The sequence below is a fragment of the Dreissena polymorpha genome, chromosome 9 (genome assembly GCF_020536995.1).
Source record: "Dreissena polymorpha isolate Duluth1 chromosome 9, UMN_Dpol_1.0, whole genome shotgun sequence".
Classification (NCBI taxonomy): Eukaryota; Metazoa; Mollusca; class Bivalvia; order Myida; family Dreissenidae; genus Dreissena; species Dreissena polymorpha.
The window spans coordinates 62,468,928-62,489,762 of NC_068363.1; the positions used below are offsets into that span (position 1 = coordinate 62,468,928).

At 34.0% G+C, this 20,835-nt stretch overlaps 1 protein-coding gene across 5 annotated transcripts in view; it reads left to right on the forward strand.

Annotated features, from left to right (window-relative positions):
* The window catches only part of LOC127845227 (teashirt homolog 2-like), a 115,353-nt gene extending 95,040 nt beyond the window's left edge, over positions 1 to 20,313 (forward strand). For 3 of the 5 annotated variants that reach the window (XM_052376029.1, XM_052376032.1, XM_052376033.1), the window contains one exon: positions 12,005 to 20,313. In XM_052376029.1, the coding sequence (XP_052231989.1) occupies positions 12,005 to 15,735 (3,731 nt within the window). In that variant the 3' untranslated portion in view covers positions 15,736 to 20,313. Of the gene's footprint in view, positions 1 to 2,428; positions 2,517 to 10,955; positions 11,053 to 12,004 lie in introns of those variants that run through there. The other 2 variants (XM_052376030.1, XM_052376034.1) reach the window with 2 other exon arrangements.
* The last annotated feature ends 522 nt before the right edge of the window (positions 20,314 to 20,835 follow it).

Below are 20,835 nucleotides of genomic sequence, written 5' to 3' on the forward strand. Positions count from 1 at the left end.
GATGGCGAATATCTTTTTCTTTGCAGTTCTTAGCTGCATCGCACGCAGCACGGGATGTTATGCGGAGTTTTCGCAGCTTATTTTACATTATTACATATTGCTGGTCATAAACCTATAGATACAAAACAAAAAAACAAAAGAAGAATGGAAGTGAAATTAAAACCTACAAGTCAACCGGCCACATGCGAAGTATCCGTATTTATATGAGCGTTCTTCGATCAAATCTGTTTTAGTGGTTTGTCGGGCATTGCTATTTGATTCGATTATTATCAGTATTAATACATTAGTCAATATGGTGGAATAATTATTGTTAAATTAATCAAAAATAATATGTTGTATTGTTGGAAACACATTAAGAATCTATTATTGACATACCATAATTTAACTTGCTGCATATCTTCATTTAACATATTTTTGGTCTAAAGAAAATTCCAGGTCACCTAGTTCACGGATAGCGTCTTTAGTATATAACGATTATTTTACTGGCCGCGAACTCCGGTGATGACCTGTATATAAACTCTGACATTCACACTCTGGCCACGAATTGACCCAATACCTCGCGGGTTTAAATGCAATGCATTAAAGTGAGGCCTCGCTTCCACTGCTCATTATACTTTAACATATTAACATGTTGACAGGAATATGGAAGTAAGTACTAAATATGAGAACATAGTCTTTAAGTATAAACGCTTTTGTGCAAGCAATCCTTTGAAAATAAAAGGTGCACGCACAAACTGTATTGATGTCGAGAATTGAGTGTAAAACTGTTCTATCTATAAAGCCTTTTCATTAGAGATAAAATTGTTTTATGCAGTAAAACAGTGTTACAAAGACGCGGATATGTTTCCAATGTTCTGGTGGTATACTCAAATCAGCCAATGGTATAAATGAAGTGAATTCATTCGTACCTAGCCGCGGGAAATTTTATTTGAATTTTATTGGACATTTACAAAGGTCAGGTACGGTGAAAAGCTGGCTTAATACAGCTACGCCGAATAAAAGAATGCTGCTTAATGGAATAAATCATTATGCATGGAACGAAAAATGTGCCTCAGTATGGAATTTAGACTAGAGGTTAACCTCCACTGAATGGTGCAGTACTCTGATATGACTGGATCTGTAATGGTACTATATTGGTCAGTGGAGACATCTGTTGGGTCAAATTCTGCAGAGAACTGTAGGGGTACCAGTATGTAGCTTTAAATCAGTGTATTGTTGAACAATGATTTCATCAGCTAAAGATACACTGTATGGATTAAGATTGAGTCAATGTTAGGGCTTGAATTGGTAGAAAATAGTTGTTTTACCAAAAGTGCAATTGATAAAAATTGAACTTCAGTCATTCAACATATTTAATGGAAAAGGATATCTTTATAATGTATGTATTGTATTTGCAATATCAGATTAATGGTAAGAAATAAAGTTGATAAATGATGCAGTTCATTTCTGTCTTTTGTACTGTGCTACAACAAATGGTTTTAGTTGACTTTTTATGATGCAAGTTCAGAATGCAGTGTCAGTGAAATTAATAACTAAAATTGAGAATTTTAATGTTGGAATTTATTTTCAAAAATTATTAAAATTCACTATGACATGATTAACAAAAAAGACAAACTTGATGTGTTGTAAAATACCTGTTTTATATAATAGAGAGTGTTATAAATATGAATATAAAAATATATAGACTATTCATATACAGTATTATATATATAGTTATATATAGATATAGTTATATATTTATAACTCAAGAACATATGTCTAATCAATGATCTCAAACAGAAATTTATTCTATGAAGTTTTATTGGGTAATACAAATAGATTATTGTATTGATTGATTGCAATATTAAGGGTTCCTCCCTCTATAACTGAGTGCATGCATCTATTTTTACATCTTAATGACTATATTTAATTACTCTACGAAATATTGATTGAGAGATTTCAAGTGCGTCTCTATTGACTGTCAACTGCAACGATGTTTGATTGATACCTAGGCAGGCAAGGTATCGAATACCTCAACCTCCTAGTGTGAAGTAATTAATAATATTTGGTAATTCAGATTAATATAACTGATTACCGCTTATGGACAATACAACATGCTTTAATGTGTTTGTCCATTATTTGACATTCAATCACATATGTGATTAGCATCATGTGTATTTGTATTGTTCCATCACTGCATGGCCTTCAGAAGAAAGATGGGCTGATTGATTTTAACAATTTTCCTCCTGATATCTGATAGTATAGCTATAAAACTGGAATTTCAATATTTCAATCATCAAAGACAAATGTATTGATAGTAAAATATTAAATTCATATTTGATCTTCAAAGTTATGTTGATCATATTTTATCAGTCGTTGTATTGTTTGAAGAGGGTATATCGCAAGCACTCGAGATGCATACGTGGCAGAATTGTTTTCAAACACCCGTTGATGATTGATGTGGTATATTAACTGATTTAGGCTTATTCATCCATCTCTCAAGTCAAGGAATATTATGTATTTGGTGATATATGGCTGTAAGTCTACTATAGTGTACAGGCTTGAGCTATAACATACTTGTGTCAATAACTTTCTTTATAGTTCAGTTTAGTTTTGGATTATAAAAGACATATATGCTTTTTTAAACTAAACATTTTGTGAAAAGGAAATAAAACTATTATTTATAAGTGGGTAAGATAGATTTTGTAATATTCTGCTTGTTTTCACAAGGAATAAATGTCAGAAATAGTATGCCATGTTTGATTTATTTCATTATAATCTTTATATCATGTTAAAATGACTGTATACGTCTTTTTTAAAAAGTGACGGTAAATTTATGACAAGGTAAGATGATCTCAGTAACTCACGTCTGAAGTATGTCTTGCATTTCCATTGAAATGTTTTATATTTTATGGCCTTAAAATCAAGACTGCACAAACAATTTCAATTGAACAAGTTATATATTATAAAATATGTGTAAGTAAGAAGGAGTACTTGAACTGAAATCTGAAATGGTGTTCTTGATAATTATACAACTGGTGAATAACTTCTGAATGCATCTCACCATTTTACGTCTATTTAAATCATAATTTGATGATCCCTGTTTGCTTTGAACATAGCAGTTTGCACAAGTTAAATAGAATGGTGATTGAAATTTACTGAATTGCAGTTATATGAAAATAATGTAATCACATCTCTTCAAATAACAATTCATCATAAAAAAAAATTGGGACAATGAATCTCATCTGGTATAATTTTTTGTCAACATGTATTTGAAACCTTTCAGGCATTATGTCCATGCAACTCTTGAATCAAATTCCTCTAATGCCATTTTACTTTGTGTGATCTCATTGTTCCAATTCTAATAATGTACGACATGTCAGTCATCATGATTCTTGAAGTCATATTATACAAATAATGAATTATGTATCCTGTCTTTTCTATGTATATTATAATGAATTCAGTAAAGAAGCTGCATTGAATGATGACGTTTGATCACAACAACCAACAGTTAACTCTTTAAGGAGTTTTCATCCTTTAAGAATGTTTCTTTTAAAAATTAATAATACATAAAAAAGGAAGCTTTCCATGAAGTTGTTAATGGCCTTGTTTTTGAGTTAAGGCAGTATGTCTGATTTTATGGCTAATCAAACCTGCCATGGGTACTTCTAGTTATCTTATGGGATGCAGCTCTTAAGGCTGAGCCTTGATAACTCCCATGTTTATGGGACGTTTTTATCAGGGTAGGTAACATGGTGTCACAACTTAGTGATGTGCAGCCTGTCAGCCATCTTCACTGCATGACAATCTAAGGTGGGGCCTAATTGTCATAATTCTGGCTGTGATACGATAATTAGACAGCCAGTCAGTGGATCCTGATTAAGAAACACTTGACAAACAGCAGGTCATACACAAAACTTTTCTTGTACTGATTGTTCATTATGGACTATGTTACCAGGAGACCTATGCAGGTGTATTTTATTACTCTATTTTCATTTCTTATAATAAAAAAAACAACACATTTTAACATGTAATGAACAATTATTACATAGTTATTTTGTTGTAAATAGAACAATTTACTTATCCTATTTATGATTTTAACTATTTGTAAGAGCAATCATATTTGCGTGCACTTATATAAAAATGGAAAAATTGGGCTTAATGTATGTGCGTTAAGTGTCATCCTAGATTAGCCTGTGAAATCTGCACATGCTAATCAGGGACGACACTTCTCCCTTGTACAGAATTGTTCATTTAAACAAAGTCTCTTTTCAACGAAAATCACTTGAAGGCAAAAGTGTTGTCCCAGATTAGCCTCAGAAGACTACATAATGCTAATCTGGGACGATACTTTGTGTGCATGCATTAAGCCTGTTTTTTTCTAGACTACATAATGCTAATCTGGGACGATACTTTGTGTGCATGCATTAAGCCTGTTTTTTTCTAGACTGATGCTCATATGCCAAATCTGAACTTGATTGGAACTAAGATTCTTATGATGCGATTTAAAAAATTAAATTCACACTTAATTTTTCACTAAGATGACTTCTTAACTTGTCCATTCAGCACTAGAAAAAGAAATTAGAGCCTAATGTTTGATAATCGGTAAACTGCTGTTAATTCAATACCTATCAATATTGAATTATGACATGACAAATTATTCCGTCATTGTTGAAGTGGGGAGTGTGTGCTGAGTGCTAGGAGACTGTCAGAACGCTATGTTACCTCCTGATTAATCACTGTGAAAAATGATGAAAATTAATAGCTCATCCCTAGGTAGCCTGATTTGTTTTATTGCGACAACATCATTGAATCCTTTTTGAGACTGTAGTGTAAAAGGCTACTCATATTTCTTTTGATGACATTTATTCCAGCTTAAAGTTGATTGTTATAAAAATAAATTAGTGTGTTGTTTTTTTGGCTAATTTTGTGTGAAAATTCGGCACCATTTCCAATCTCAAAAAAGTATATATTTTTCCTAAATGAGGTCCTAAAATTCCTAATTAAAAGTGGCCTATGCACATTTTTTTAACCAGGTTTTCCAAAGGAAAAAACTGGTTATTAGATTGGTAAATGTCGGCGGGTGGGTGGAGGTTCTGGTGGGCTTGGGGACGGCCAAGGTCACACTTTGAGTTCAAAGGTCAAAAATGGCCATAAATGAGCTTGTCTGTGCCATAACTATGTCGTTCATGGTGAGATCTTGAAATCATTTGGCACATTTGTTCTCCATCATTGCACGGTGTGTCGCGCGTAAGGTCAAGATCACACTTTGAGTCGAAAGACTGGTTTTTTGACAATTTTGTCCCTTGTTTTAATTGAAATATCAGATTATCTATCTTTCTAGGGTTATGAGTTGAACCTCTAAAAATATAATGTTAAAAGTGCTTGTATCATAAATTTTTTAGAATTTGTAAGCTTTATTTCCCAATTTCCCAATTAAGGTAAAATCAATGCGCTCTTTGTCAATCCAAAGCTAAAACGTAAAAAAGGATGCATTTATTGAAGGTCTGTTACATAGGGTTTGACCTCTGTTACCAAGAGGTTTGAAATGTGTTTAATATTATCAGAGTTTTAGGTCTGATGAACCCATTATTATAGGTAAAATAGTAAATATGGTTTAAAAATGGAGTCATTTTGGGGAGGGAGAGGGACGTCCTGACGATCATTTTTGTTAAATTCACTAAAAAAATAATTTTAAGCTTGAGATCATTATTGCTTCATTTGATTATGTTTTCAATATTAACTCTTAATTAACTAAAAGAATCTAAAGAAAAAATGTTAAATAGAGATTTGTAAGATTTATGTGTGTCATTGCACACTCTTATTAAATTGGAAATCATGAAAACAAGTTCATGACAAAACTTAAGTTTTGGCTGTTCTACCTACCCTACATTTTAGCTCACCCGTGCACAACATACTCATTGTCCCTGTTGATTGTCCATCACTTGCCATGCCTTGTTAACATTTACGTTGTGAACAGAGACCACATTAATTGCCCAATCTTTATAAATGTTAGTCTAAGCATTATCCCAATGATATCTTAAACAAAAATGATTCCAGTCCTTTGAAAAACATGGCTGCCAGTGGGCAGGGCAGTTTTCCATATATTGGTATAGTAAAACCTTGTCGGTCACATTTATTGCCGATTCGTCATAAAGCGTGCTCATTAATTGTGTCCAATCATTTCTTGGCTGGGTTTGAAACATTTTCCAGTCTGATAAAAAATTAGTTTCCAGGGGTGGAGCTACTTTCACTATATGGCAATCAATTAAACCTTGTAAACACACAAGAAGTCACATTTCCCGCTCAATCTTTATGAAACTTGCTCAGATCATTTGTTTCGATGATATCAAACAATAGATCACTGGGTCAAAAGATTCTATCATTATTGAGGCCACATTGTTTTGCCCAATCATTGTGAAACTTGACCAGAATATCTTAATCTAATATATCTTGGACAATATCTAAAAAGGTCCTCGAGACATAACAAAAGCTGATCAAAAGATTTCCTTTCAATCTTAGGTGAGCAACCTTGGGTTTTTGGCCCTCTTGTTTGGTCATGTTAGTGAAAATTATTTTTATTTTATTTTTACATTAAGGAAGGTTTTTCAAAATTTATGTAATCCATTGTAAACCAATAAGTTATACCTTGATAAAAAAATCACATTTCTTCTTGTAATTTTTCACAATCCTCATAAAACAATCCATATTTTACATTTTAAGTTTGCTAGTTCTCTTGTCCCTGTTGAACCTTGTTGATGTGTCAAGGTGTCATCTCTAGGAGTAAATTTCACTATTAATGGTCTAATAATATATGTTGGTATACAATTTCAGATTAGGAGTGAAATACTGCCTTATATCACAAGATATATGGGTTTGTTTTTCAATATCGCTTCTAATGAATGGCTTCCCATGCAAAGTGCTTTCAATATTATCTCAAATAAAGTTATTGTTGAAACTGGGCTGAGTGGTGATGATGATGTTAGAAAACATGTCAGCTATAATGTATGTATTCTTTTCTCCTGTCATGCTATTCATGCAAAAGGCAGATGTTGTATGATATGTGATGTAATGACAACCACATTTTTTTCACTTTTTCTGAGAATTTTGTTTTGGCATTAAGTATAAAGCGAACAAATTCATATATTTCACAAACACATGAGGTCAAGTATCTTCACAAGTATTTAAAAAAAAAGTCTATGATATATTGAACAATTAAGTCTATGATGTATTGAACAATTAACAAAATTATTGTTACAATTTATCACTCAAGCGATGCTTTATATTATTCCATAGATATTAATACCAACTATATCAGGCACAGATGGTAATACATATTGTATTTACAAAAGATTAATATACCATCTTTTATCAGCTATGGATGTTTTGATTGTAACTAGGATTTAAACACTTCTAATTACATCAATCTGCATTAAGTACATTGAGCCGTGCTGTGTGAAAAGGGGTTTAATGCAATTGTGCGTAAAGTGTCATCCCAGATTAGCCTATGCAGTCCGCACAGGCTAATCAGGGACAACACTTTCCGCTTTTATGGTATTTTTTGTTTACAGAAAGTCTCTTCTTTGCAAAATTCCAGTTGAGGCAGAAAGTGTTGTCCCTGATTAGCCTGTGCGGACTGCACAGGCTAATCTAGGATGACACTTTATGCACATGCATTAAACCCCCTTTTCACAGAGTGAAGCTAAATTTTATTAGAACATGAGTAGCGCAATGTCGGGTAATTCCGACAGTCGTCTAATTTCGACACTTTTCACAGTATTTATCAGACCAGTCTTAAATCATCATCATCCCGTATGATTTCGTTGTAAAATGTGACGTAGTTGGTGTTGTGACGTCACCAGATAACATCTCTCAATCAAACGTCTCGCTAATTGCATGTAAGTGAGTCATTTAAAATACGTACATTGTATTACTTAGAGAATTTTTATAGCGTTATGAGCTTCGCTAAGGGAGGTTACATAATTGTCTATTACGTCCCTTCAGGATTTCGCTGTATTTCTGGTATTTGTACAAGTTCTAGTATAAAATTTGTTTTACTTGACCTGTATTTGTGTTTGAATAGTGCAAATCGTTTGTTAAACTATGATTTGTGGGGTGTCGAAATTATCCTCCGATTTTATACGATGGTGGGTAATTCCGACACTCCAAATGTTTTCAAGCATTCCCAGCGCATATGGAAAGATAGATTCGTTGAATAGAATTACTCTTTAAATAGTTGACGCAGCTTATTGAATATTATATTTAGCTCCCTCTATATCTTTTCAAGTAGATTGTATAAAATTAGAGCTATTTAAAGATTGTGAAGGTTATTGATTAATGAAAATGTATTTTTTTTTACTTAATTATATCGTTAATTGGATCACCTGTGATCACCTCGGATGCTGCGCAACCACCGTAAACACCTGTCTGCGAGGGTCATTCACGCGTTTTAAATGTACATGTACAAAAGAAAATCATATACATGTGTACTACATGTAGATGTTATAAGTATGTGCACACGTATGCACTTAAATTTGTACAGTACATAACGTCGGAAACGTAAATAAAGCGTTTAGATGATCAATACTATTAACTCTTAATGGCAATGCCAAATATATCGCGAGATATTTCAACTTTAGTTGAAATTCACAACGAAACTTTTGATGGAAATCAAATGATCACAATGTTGTACCCGCTACGAAATTTGTATTTACAAATAAATACACCCACGCCAATTTTCGCGCGCTTTTTATCAGGACAAAGAAATTCATTTATTTTATCTAGAAGTTGCTAACCGAAAATAGCTGTACCCGGCGCGTGCAAACCGTGTAAGATGATTTTCGCATGTTGGAATACAACTGTATTGTTTAGGGGCTTACATGCAGTTCATCAAACCTTTAAATAGAATCATATGCCGAAATTCATTTGATACTTTCGAAAATTGCGAACGTTTATGTTTATGGCATTCTTGAGCACTCTTATCGTCTATATTTCACTCAGATAATTTGCTTTAAAAACGGAAATCGGGCGTATATGGGATTATCGAGTAATGGATAATTAAAGAAGGGAGAAGTTGCATGTATTCGATAGATACAGTTGACACATATGTATCGGAGGCGTTTTATTGTCGCCAATATATTTTAAATACTTATCACATCCTTTCGACCAGCATGTACATTAAAATAGAATTTATTTATTCATTATCACTCTTAAATTAAAGGGATCAATTCAATACGTTTATGTTCAATTATATTTAGCGAACACGATGATCACCGCGGTAGAAATTATGGGTCCGCGGTGATTCGCGGTGTTAGTCTATGGCAAACGGCCCCCGCGACATTTGATCTGAACACCTATCGCGGGGTTCATATTGGTAAGCTAACAGTGAGATGAACATTGCGGCGAGTGGCGTTTGTTTAAGTACACGGTGTCTGTACTGTATATTGAGTCAAGTGGGAGCACAATACGAACTCTAAATGCAATTTATTTATAATTCTCTGATTTGCAAATTAACACTAGTTTAGTATAATCCTATTTATTAAAGCTCCACTGCATGGAAAGCCTACAACTTATTAAAACACTCTCTCCTGATCGCTAGGCGGACATCACATCCACTAAACCACCACAACCTTATTAACAATCGATTGGTCATTTTCGGCTCGGGTACTACTTACATATACCCCGGGTACGCTTAAGTATACTTACATGTACCCCGGGTACGGTAAATATACTAAAATCTACCCGGGAATTTTTACGCTAAATCGGTCGTCGTCGGCTATTTTTTTTTAGATTAATTATGTTCATATTTATGTCAATTTTCTGTTAAATTGCCTCTATATTATCGGAACCCATACTCAAAAAGCATGTTGATGCAGTTTATAAAAACAAATAATAGAAGTTTGTTTCGTAATAACGGTAATCGGTAGCGCGTTTTACGACATCTGATTTAGGGCGGGAATAAAACTCGGATACAGTCTAATTTCGACCGGGTACGTTTTAGTATATTTACCATACCCGGGGTACATGTAAGTATACTTCAATGTACCCGGGGTAAATGTTAGCAGTACCCGAGCCGACAATGAACAATCGAGCCTTATTAACACTAGACATTAAAGAGATCGTGAAATTCTATTAATTGAGACATACAATGTAAATAACTGATTAAAACAGTTGTTGAAAATTAATACAAAGACAAGTGTCGAAATTAGCCGCTGACTGTCGAAATTAGCCGCTTACTGTCGAAATTACACTCCGCCGCATTTAGTTAAATCGCTTGAAGTTTTGAATTATGCCGGCAACGATAATAACGTTCGTTAGCAAATATCAACAAGTCAAAACGGTGTTTTTCATTAAGTTTGGGCACTTGGAGGGTAATTTCGACACATCAGGACTAAATCGAATTTTACTCTTAAGGTGTCGAAATTACCCGACTTTGCTCTATTTAAACTCTGAAGTAATTTTGCTTTGTTCTAAATTTACTTTTTTTTTAATTCTTAGGTCTAAGAATTGAAAGGTGAATACAGACACAATACACACTTTTAAAATCCTTGTACAGTTTTAAGTAGGCAAATTAGACGCAGTTATCTACCATAAACATTAATGTAAAAGAACGTGTCAGAATTGTGAATTATTGCCAGCACTCAATCCAGTATTGTTATCTGAGGAAATATAGTGTTTTAATGCCGTAATCCTGTCATTTTAGTTTTAAGTGCTTGGATTGACACGACAGTCCAAAAATTACAGTATACCGACTTGCATTAAAATGAATTAGCTTGTATAAAATTGTGACAGCATCTTCAAAGGGTATATGTGAAGTATGCTGACTGTTAAGGGGTGGTTGCAAAATATTTATGGCTCGATCACGGAAGTTGAAAGGATATATGATATTGAGGATTAATGATTAATTCTGTAAACGATGAGTTTTTGTTTTTGACGTAAAGATTTATGTGGATTCAGTTGGGAGATGTCCCTAGTTGGTATGGATCAGGATTGATAGTTCCCATACAGTGGGTGAATTTGGAAGAAAAAAATGTGATCATATATTCTGTTAGATCTATGTGGCATTATCAAGTCGTTGGTAGTAACATTTGTTCAATGTTTTTCAACAATTGATGATTTTGACATTTAACAATTAGGAATTACTTTACCTGATATGAAATTGAAATGTCAAGTGTTATTTAACTAAAATGCGAGGAAAATTGAGAATTGTTTTACGTTTAACTTGTTTGAATGGATGTTGCGTTTAGCTTGCAATGTCAATCTTTTGAGTACTGTGTGTATGGGATGATGTGACATGAATCAGTCATCATTTATAAATTATTTTTTTCTGATACTTAAAAAGGTAAAAAATGAATGTGGGTGTTGTATGGGGGTTTTTCATGATTTTTTGTATGGACATTTGTCTTCAAGTTCTGTTTTATGTTTGTACACCAGTTATTTAACAGACACCTGAAATTGAGGAAAGTCTTTATACATTTTTTTATTTTTTGTTATTAATGAATATCAGGTGTGAGCAAGTAATAAACCCATGGCTGCTATTTGGAGGAGTGTTGATTGATTGAGTGATGTCATATATTGCGGTAAACAAATTAGTAAATAAACAAATGACGCATTGCTGAAGACAATTTTAAAAAAACTGATGCAGAGAATGTTGCAACAACCTATTTAACCAACCCTTGTTTATAATCTAATAAATGAATTATTTCATAATCATATTGTGAAGGGATTAAAAAGAAGTGAAAGTGTATTTCAGATGATATTTTGGTTGTTTTAACGAGATGATTTTAGTCATATTTTTGCACTGATTTGTATACAGGTAAATCAGCCTCTTTAAAACTGGTGCTTGATTTTTTAGTTCCTTAAAATTGTGTGAGTCTAATTGTTAAAGTAACTCTGCCTTGGTTGTCAGCAATATGTCAGTACAAAATGGGGCTTTATGCATGTGTGTGTGTGTGTAAAGGGTCAGTTTTTATTGGCTTTCTGGCATTATGCGTGTCACTGAAAACGTTGTTATTTATGTTTGCAGCATCTGGTGATGATGAAGATGAAGAAGATAAAGACGCCAACAGATTGAACAAAGCAGTTGAAGACACAAGTACACTTGAACCTAACAAAAACCAGATTGATGCTTCTAACAGTGATATGGAAGATCCTTCAGATATCCATCTATGTTCTAATGGAAAATCATCGGAAATTAATGACAATCAGGACCATGTAAACAATGAACAAGAAGCAGCTAAATGTTATATTAGTGAAGATTGTCATGGAGAAAATATGGAGGAAATAACAAGAAATAATAAAGGTCATGAAGATGATAGTGATAGGATTAAAGTTGAGGGAGAGATTATTAAATCAATAGACAAAAGTAAGAAAGAAATGACAGGTTGTGAAGAAATTTCTAAGGAAGAAAACTTAGAAAGATATCAGGAAATGACTGATGAAGATATAGAAAAAGCAGTGAAACGTGAACTTGATGAGGCCGTTGAAATTCGTGTACCAAAGGTTAGAACAAAACGTGATTGGAATGACTGTAAATGGCTGAGTCCACCTATAGACAATTGTAAATCAGAATACAAACACAAAAGGGCAGACACCCCGCCTTTACAGAGACTTATGCGTCAGGAATTTTCCTCATTGAAATCGGAAAAAGGTTTTCCACATTCGCCACCAAAACGCTTTAAAGACAGTAAATCACATCATGAAGGTTTCACCTCAAAATTAGCATCCGTGATTATTCCCAGCACAAACATTAACTTACCTCCAAAACTTGCTTCTCATCCAAAACAGCTATTGTCACATTCAATAGCAAACTTGAGGGCTTCTAGTTCAAAATCAAACAGTTTTTCAAGGTCACCATTCTCAACAAGTTCATTACTCTCCAGATCATTTCCAATCAGTCAACCTGTGTTCTCAAGTCCAGTGTTGTCATCACCTTTGTTGCTGTCAACAACAAAATCAGCAACTGACAGTGATCAGCCATTAGATCTATCAAAAAAGAGCGGGAAATGTTCAGGAGGGAAAGTGTCTCTGTCAAAATCAACTGAATCGTATAAGCATGAAAATGGTCACTCTTCAACAAGCCTGCAAAGTCTTCAGCAGAAGTTTGGAGGTGACTACCACTTGCGGGGTTTACGCAAACCCCTTAACTACATGCTGTATGGTCCAGAAATTCCAGCCCTACATAAGGCTTTGCTTCATTCTGCCTCATTATCACTGCCATTTCCTTTGAATTTTGCTAACGGTTTCCCCAAAATCATGCCAGAGAAGCATCGCCATCGAAACTCAACACCTTCACCAAATAAATCCAAAATGGAAGAAAGTTCAAAGACATTCCGACGTGACAATCCTGTTCAAAAGGAGAAGTCTGTGAAACACGAAATTGTTGAAAAAACTGAGGCAGATTCTGAGGCAGGTGTTGGAATGGAGGAAAAGAATGGAGAGAATTACACAAACCATTTATGTTCGTGTGGCAAGTGGTTTGATGGACTTTATTCCCTTAGTTTGCATTTACAAGAAACTGGTCATCTTCCGGCTCGAAATAAGTCTGTAAGCTTGCTAGAGTATCCTAAGCTTGTGCGAGGCCAAGACATGTGGCTCAATCAGGAGTCTGAGCAAACAAGGCGGATATTGCGGTGTATCCAGTGTGGAGAGTCGTTCAAAACATTGCCACTGTTGACTGTACATATGATGAAAACTCAGCATTACACACAGATTGTGAGTTCAGAACATGCTCGCCGTCCCCACAAGTGTTCAGCATATTGTGAAAAGGATCAGGAAAAAGAGTGTGTGTTCAAGTGTAGAGTGTGTGAGGAGACATTTCCTGACATGGAGGGGCTTGCAAATCACATGATCTTATCAGGGCATCACAAAAAGCAATCCCCCAAACATGGTCATCATTACTCTGACGCACATTTCAAGAAACGAAAACGCTATAGCTTTGAAGAAGCTCTGTATCCATATGGAAATCCAAGCATGGCTACTATGTGTGATTTTAAAAAGCAGACTTTTGGTGGTAAATCTAGTCCGGAGCCAGGGGTTGGTGATCTTGATGATTTTGATAATAAAATCACTTGTGAGAATTGTGGGGGGAAGATTGAAATGAAGGCATTTGTGGCTCATGTCAGAGCCTGTCTAGGGCAAAAACTCAAGGAAGATGTAAGTCGGTTGGAGAAAGAAAAAGAAAACATAAAGAAATTGGAGAAAGAGAAGACTTTGGTGGTGAAATGTGAAAAAGGTGTAGAAGAGTTAGGGTCTATGGGTAAAACTAGAAAACCTGAAGTTAAAAATGGTGGTCCTGAAGAAATGGTGAATGATAAAATTCGGGATTTGGATTTGAAATTAAAGAAAGAAGCTTTGGAAGAAAGAGACAAACATGATGATGGAAAGGTAGAGGAATTAGAGACTAGTGTATCAACAATTAAAAATGAGAGTGATGGTGAAGATTACACAGAAATGAAAACTCAAGATGACATTGAAATTGAAGCTGGAGAAATTACAGATAAGAGTAAAAGCATATTGAAGGAAATCCAGACTCTTGTTAACAGCAAAAGTCATGTTCATGATAGTTCTGAGAAACTTAAAGAAATGGATGAAAGTGCCAAGGAAGGTAAAAAACATAAAACACAATCACCAAAGAAATTAGACATTATAGACCCAGATAACAAGAATGAAGAAAGTTCTTCCGAAGGTTCAGCACTTTCAGCCATGGAAACTTTCATTAAAAAGAGCTTTAGCAGCAAGTTTGATTATAAGAAAGGCAACATCATCATCAGTCCAAACAGCAGCTCTGATGCCACCATCCATGCTAGGCCTCAGAGTGCAAGCAGTTCAAATAATATCTCCGGGTTTGAGAGTGTTGACTATCTCAGCAGGTATAAAAACTTCTACGCAGCTCTAAATCTCAGTAATGGCTTCAACTACGGCTCGCCGGAAAAGGACAACAGAAACACAAAGCATGGCCAAGATGTGAAAAACGGAATGAAATCCAAAGTTAACAAGGACATGAATGGCCACGTTTCACCATTGCAGAGTTCGGATGAGGAGAAGTCGGATGGTAGAAACAGTGCGATATCAGCAGTCCTTGATGGGTCGAGTGCTCCAGATAAGAACAAGAGTCTGGAGACTAAATACCTGAATATCCAATCAGAGGCGAGTGAAAGCAAATCTGAAAAGAACAATAAAACCTCAGCTCTTGATAGCTTGAGCAGTTTTGTGTACGGCCAGACTTTGACGAGTGAACATCCTCTAGATAGTTTGCAGCGGCTGATAACCAAATCAGACATTCCAAAACTGGTAGGTGGGGGCTCCATGGTGGGTGGTCAGTACCTTCCCCCTCACCTGCAGCTCCATCAGTCCCATCTCGATCTCGCCCTCCCTCTCAACCTCTGTGTCCCTAAGTCTCCCAAGGCCGACAGCGATGAGGATGAGACAAAATCGCTGCGATCGCCACGGTCAACGAGGTCGCGACAAGATGAGGACAGCCTGTCAGATTACGAGGCTCTTAACTCTCCAAACAGCGATGGTGATCCTTCTGAGTATCGGTGTGCAGCGTGCAGTCGAAGGTTTGCCTCCAAGGGCTCATATCGGTATCACCTGAGTCGGTGTCATCTGTCCAGTGTCAAGCGCTACGGCATCAAAGAAGCTTTCAACATGAGCCCCTATGTGTACCTGCCCTTGGACCATACTGCCAAGTTCTCGAAATACTACGAAATGGCAAAAGAGCTTGCAAATAGAGCAAAAGAAAGTAAAGCATCTTAAAGTTAAAATGTTTGAAAGCTCAGTGTTGGAAACTGACAATTAACAATTCTATAGTGTGTAATACAAAGTTATGGAATAGATTGTATTGTGTAAGCTTTTTTAGGTGTATCTATTTTCATTTATTAAATTGTTCATGTATTTCTGATACAGAATGGTTGTGATTACTGGTATAGAATTGATATTTTCCTTAAATAAATATGTGTCTAGTCTTTCCAGTGTATTAGAGTAGTGTGCTGCTCTGTGTTTGAATAACTTAGTATGAATCTTTATGCCCCCACATAATTTGAAAAGGGGATTAATTGAAGTCACCATGTTGATTGGTCTATTTGTTGTATAGTCAGTAAGCATAATATTTTGGTCTTCAGAACAACTTCTTTGAATAGTGTTCTTGCACTTTGTATTAAAAAAGTCTTAGAATGTGACATCACGTTTTGCATTTATCAGGGTCAAAATGGTTAACTGGCAGCCATGGTACATGTATTAAGTTAATCATTGTAAAATGAAAATTAAAATCTAGAATTCGTTCACACATGTGAATCTCTTTTGTCAAAATATTGCATGCTACACAACACATGATGGGCAGTAGACGTGCTGAGCCCGCTTCCTCAACCCCCAAACATAGCTACTTTCAAGGTCAAGGTCATTATTCTGCGGCAAATTGTTCTTTAGGGATATTGATCCCATTTATTTAAAGCTCCGGATAATTTAATATATTGAATTGCAAAAAATGAAACTTGCACAACTAAATAATAGAATAACTGAATATATTTTTCTATCTTTTAGGTTTACAATTTTTCAGTCATAAAAAAGGGATACAATTTTGTTAGAGCACATTTTGTTGAATGCTCCTTAAAGTTAGGCTGTAATGCTATATTTAGTTATTTCTTCAATATATTTATTGTTGTTCTTTAATGATGTTATTCTTTGTTTTTACTTATGATGTTAGATATTGCCATTGACAATCAAACAAATTAACAATGCCTCTAGTAATTGTTAGATGCAAAATTATGTGTCTTTAACTGTTTGGTGAATAAAGGATTGTTTTTACAACTTCTTTGTAATGCCACTTATGTATAATATTGTACAAATGTTTTTATGTGCGTTGCCTTTCTGTTGTTATTATATTATTAGAGGATTGATGTTTGTTATTATTTAAACCATTCCAGTAAATGCTTAAACAACATTTTATGAACTCCAAGACACAGATGTCGAACTCTATATGAAAAATAAACAAATGTAGAAATTTCAAATTATTAATTGTAATCCAAATTTGTTAAGAATGATATGCATTATTTAAGATTTTTAAGTACTTTTCAAAGAGGCTTTTTCACGTATTGGTGTTCTGTTATAAAAATTTATATAAAAAGTTCATTATGACCCATTTCAATGTGCTACCAAATGTTGTTTATAAAAAAGAAATCCCTGTTTCAATACATATACAAGTTGTTGAATTCCATTAACTGACAGAGACAACATTTGTTGGTTGCAAATTGACTTACTGATTCTCTTGATGTACATTTTGTTAATTTTCAAAATGTTTTGGGGCTAAAAACTTACATTTGTTCTGAAGGGGACGAAACTTACACAAAGTTTGAGACTTGTAAATATATGTACAAATTATATGTTTTTCATAAAGATTGAATACTATGAACCAAATGTTCATGTATTTTACCAGTACAAAAATAGTTGTAAAAATTTTTTATGAAGTTTTATAAGTGTATTATATGTGAATATCTGTTCATAATTTGTTTTTGGATAAAGTTTGTTAATATACTAAAAATTAAAATTATTCATCTTAGTTGTAAAATCTTATTCAGGAAATTACTTTGTTATGACATGTTTGTGTTGCTTTGTTTTTAGTCCGAAGAAGCGTTCAAGATATTATTTAAAGTCACTTCCGGACCTTTTATTTGTTTGTTTTTAACTAACTTATGCACATAATTCAAATTTTGCAAATGCAACCACGACACAAATTATTGTCATTCGTATGTGAGCCTCTTTTTGGGAAACCCAGGCTAAATGCGTATGCGTAAAGTTTCATCCCAGATTAGCTTGTGCACTCCACACAGGCTAATTAGGGACAACACTTTCCGCCTTAACTGAATTTTCTGTAAATAGAGACTTTCTTTGAATGAAAAACTCCTTTAGAGGGGAAAGTACCATCCCTGACTAGCCTGTATAGCCTGAACATCTTGGACAACACTTTATGCACATGCATTAATCCCACTTGTCACAGAACACAGCTTCATTTCAATTGATGCATTTTTTTCCCCAATTATTTTACTTAAAACATCTAATCATGTATTGTTAACCCAGTTTTGATTAATGAGTGCATCTTTGCGGGTGTCAATACATTTACCTGCTTACTGATCAACTAGAGAGTCCAATCCAAAGTTTGGCATGGTTAACTCGTTGTCGTGGTTATGCTTTTTAGTATTTTTGTATAAATGGTGAACAACATAATAAATCTTGCTTTTAAGACTCAAAGTAACTTAATGTGCCTAGACTACAAGATAAATTTATGGACTTTTCTGGCTTAAAAAAATGACTTAAAAGCAATCAGTACAAGATTGATCTGTTTACTTGATGAATTTGTAGATATCATGTATGGAGCCATATATATTTGTGTGTTGATGGCGGCAGATGGATGTCTGATGGGTTGTTGTGCCGCTATTCTGAGGTAAAGCGATGATGATCCATCATAAATTCAAAGGCTGTGTCATGCAGATAGATGCCCTCTGAAGAATTAATGGCTGAAAATACAAAAATATGGTAATAATGCAGACCTGGAATATTGTATTTTTATTGTTCAATCGACCAATCAATCATTTTCTATCTTAATAGATCAATGAGAACACTTGGGGAAGGTTTATGATGAAAGTGCATGCTGGATTGATGATGTTGATTTCTATACAAAACCTTATAATGTATTGGTGAACGATGCTTTATATTACATTTGTTTTGCAGTTTTCCGAAGATATATGGGCCTTAAGTTTTGTTTTATTTGAGTTCTATGTTTTTTATTGCTGGCATATTTATTGTACCTTCTTTACTAAGCTTAAATTTTCTTTGCTATGCCTTTACTGAATATAAAAGAGCTGCACTCTGCGAAAACGGGGCTTAATGCATGTGTGTAAAGTGTTGTCCTAGATAAGTGTGTGCAGTGTGCACAGGCTTATCAGGGACAACACTTTTAGTCAAGATTAAATTTTTGTTCAGAAGAGATCCTTTAAACAAAAAAATCTTTAATGCGGACTGTGATGACACTTTCATGCATTAAGACCTGTTTTCATATTTGCACAAATTGGTTGCAATTAATGGTTCACAAGAGTGATTCCAAATTGAATAATAATATGTTCTTTGAGAGAAGCAATCAGGTCTTTCAGCAAATTACTGTCCTCTCAAAATGATGGTCATAATTGGGGCGCTTTGTTCTTTTAATTTGTATGTATAGTGTGCAACTTTATATTACGCATTTTGTTTCAGGTATGCTCTTGTTCTTTGTATCTTTCGAGACAGAGAATTGTTCCAATTAAAAACATACTACTTGTGCATAGTTATAGTTTTTTACTAAATTAGCCACTTGATACTGGTCTCGGTGAAACACTTTTAAGTGTTGTCTTGATTTGTTTCTTTTCTATACATTATTATTCTGTATATGTAACTAATCAACTGTTTAGTCCATACAGAATTTGTTTTTGAAAAAAAATTATATGAGGGATCTTTTGGGAAAAAAGTGATTTTACAAATCTGTTAATTTCTTTTTTTCAAAACTGTGTGTTCTGTGTTAGCAGCCTTACATTTTAACATAAATATTTTTTATGAGGTATAAAGTGGTATAATAATTTATCAGCTGTTATGCATATATATATTTTTTAAATGTTAATGGGCAATTTTAAAACTTGAATAATGTTTTTTATTGATGGCATTTAACCATAAATCTTGTTCAACATCTTAGGGTTATTTTATTGTTAATAATATACAACTGCTGGATAAGTTCAGTAATAAATTGTTTAAGGATATTACATTTATGTGAAGTCTAACTGTTTTCTTGCAACAAATTCATGATACGTAAAGCTGTTATTGCAGCTTTCAATGAAGTGTCTATTCCAGATTTTATGTCAATTCTTCAAACAAACCACAAGCATTTATGTAAACAAAATAATAATCTGAAAGCATTTTTTATACATTGACTGAAAACAACCCATTAATGTTTATACGTATTTTGTTTTTTGTGTTTTTATGTTTAAAATTCAAATGTTATTTTTCGGTATTTTAGAAGCAAGTTTGAGATATTTGAGTAGATTAGTTATTTAATATTTATTGTGCTTTAAGCTCTTATGAAAACCAATATATTGTTGTTCAGTTTTTTATTGCTTTCTTTTCTATATATAAGACACAATGAATTGGGAGTTGTAGTAAACAACACTCCTAAGACATCACTTTATTACCGAGCTTTACGTTTTCCACAATCTCATTACATTACTGTATATCCATATTTGCCTTTTGGTTTATGATTTTCCATGGTTTAAAATGTTTATTATTATAATACTTATATTAAAAGAAATACACAAATTTTGAAGCTCTTTTGTTTTCCATGGGTACAGATAACTGTCTTTCTCCATCAGAAGAACATTCGATATAATATTAAAATCAACATCAGGTACTCATAGTCAAATTTTAATTTCCAGATGAAAAGTATTGATCAATATTTGAATAGATTTTCAATATGGAGCACCGTGTAACTGGTTTACCAGGTTAGGTATTCAAGTGGTTAAACATATGTTATTTGATTCTGTGTGATGTGTAAATGGGTAATCCAAATGTGGATAGTGTAGCTCCAGACCAGCGTCAGCAGTCTGGACAGGAGCTACGCTGTCATCTGGTAAGTAACACAAAGTGTGCAGGGTAGTACAGGTCTGGGGCTACTCTGGCAGCATATGCCGTAAGACTCATTTTAACATGACTTGGCTCATTGTAACCCTTAATAAGCACTTATACGCTGAAATGTCAGAAAACTTGTAATAATTACGCAATACTAAAAGGTGTCGTTATAACTCATATGTTGACAGGTTTCACTTAATGAAAATTGGAAGAAAA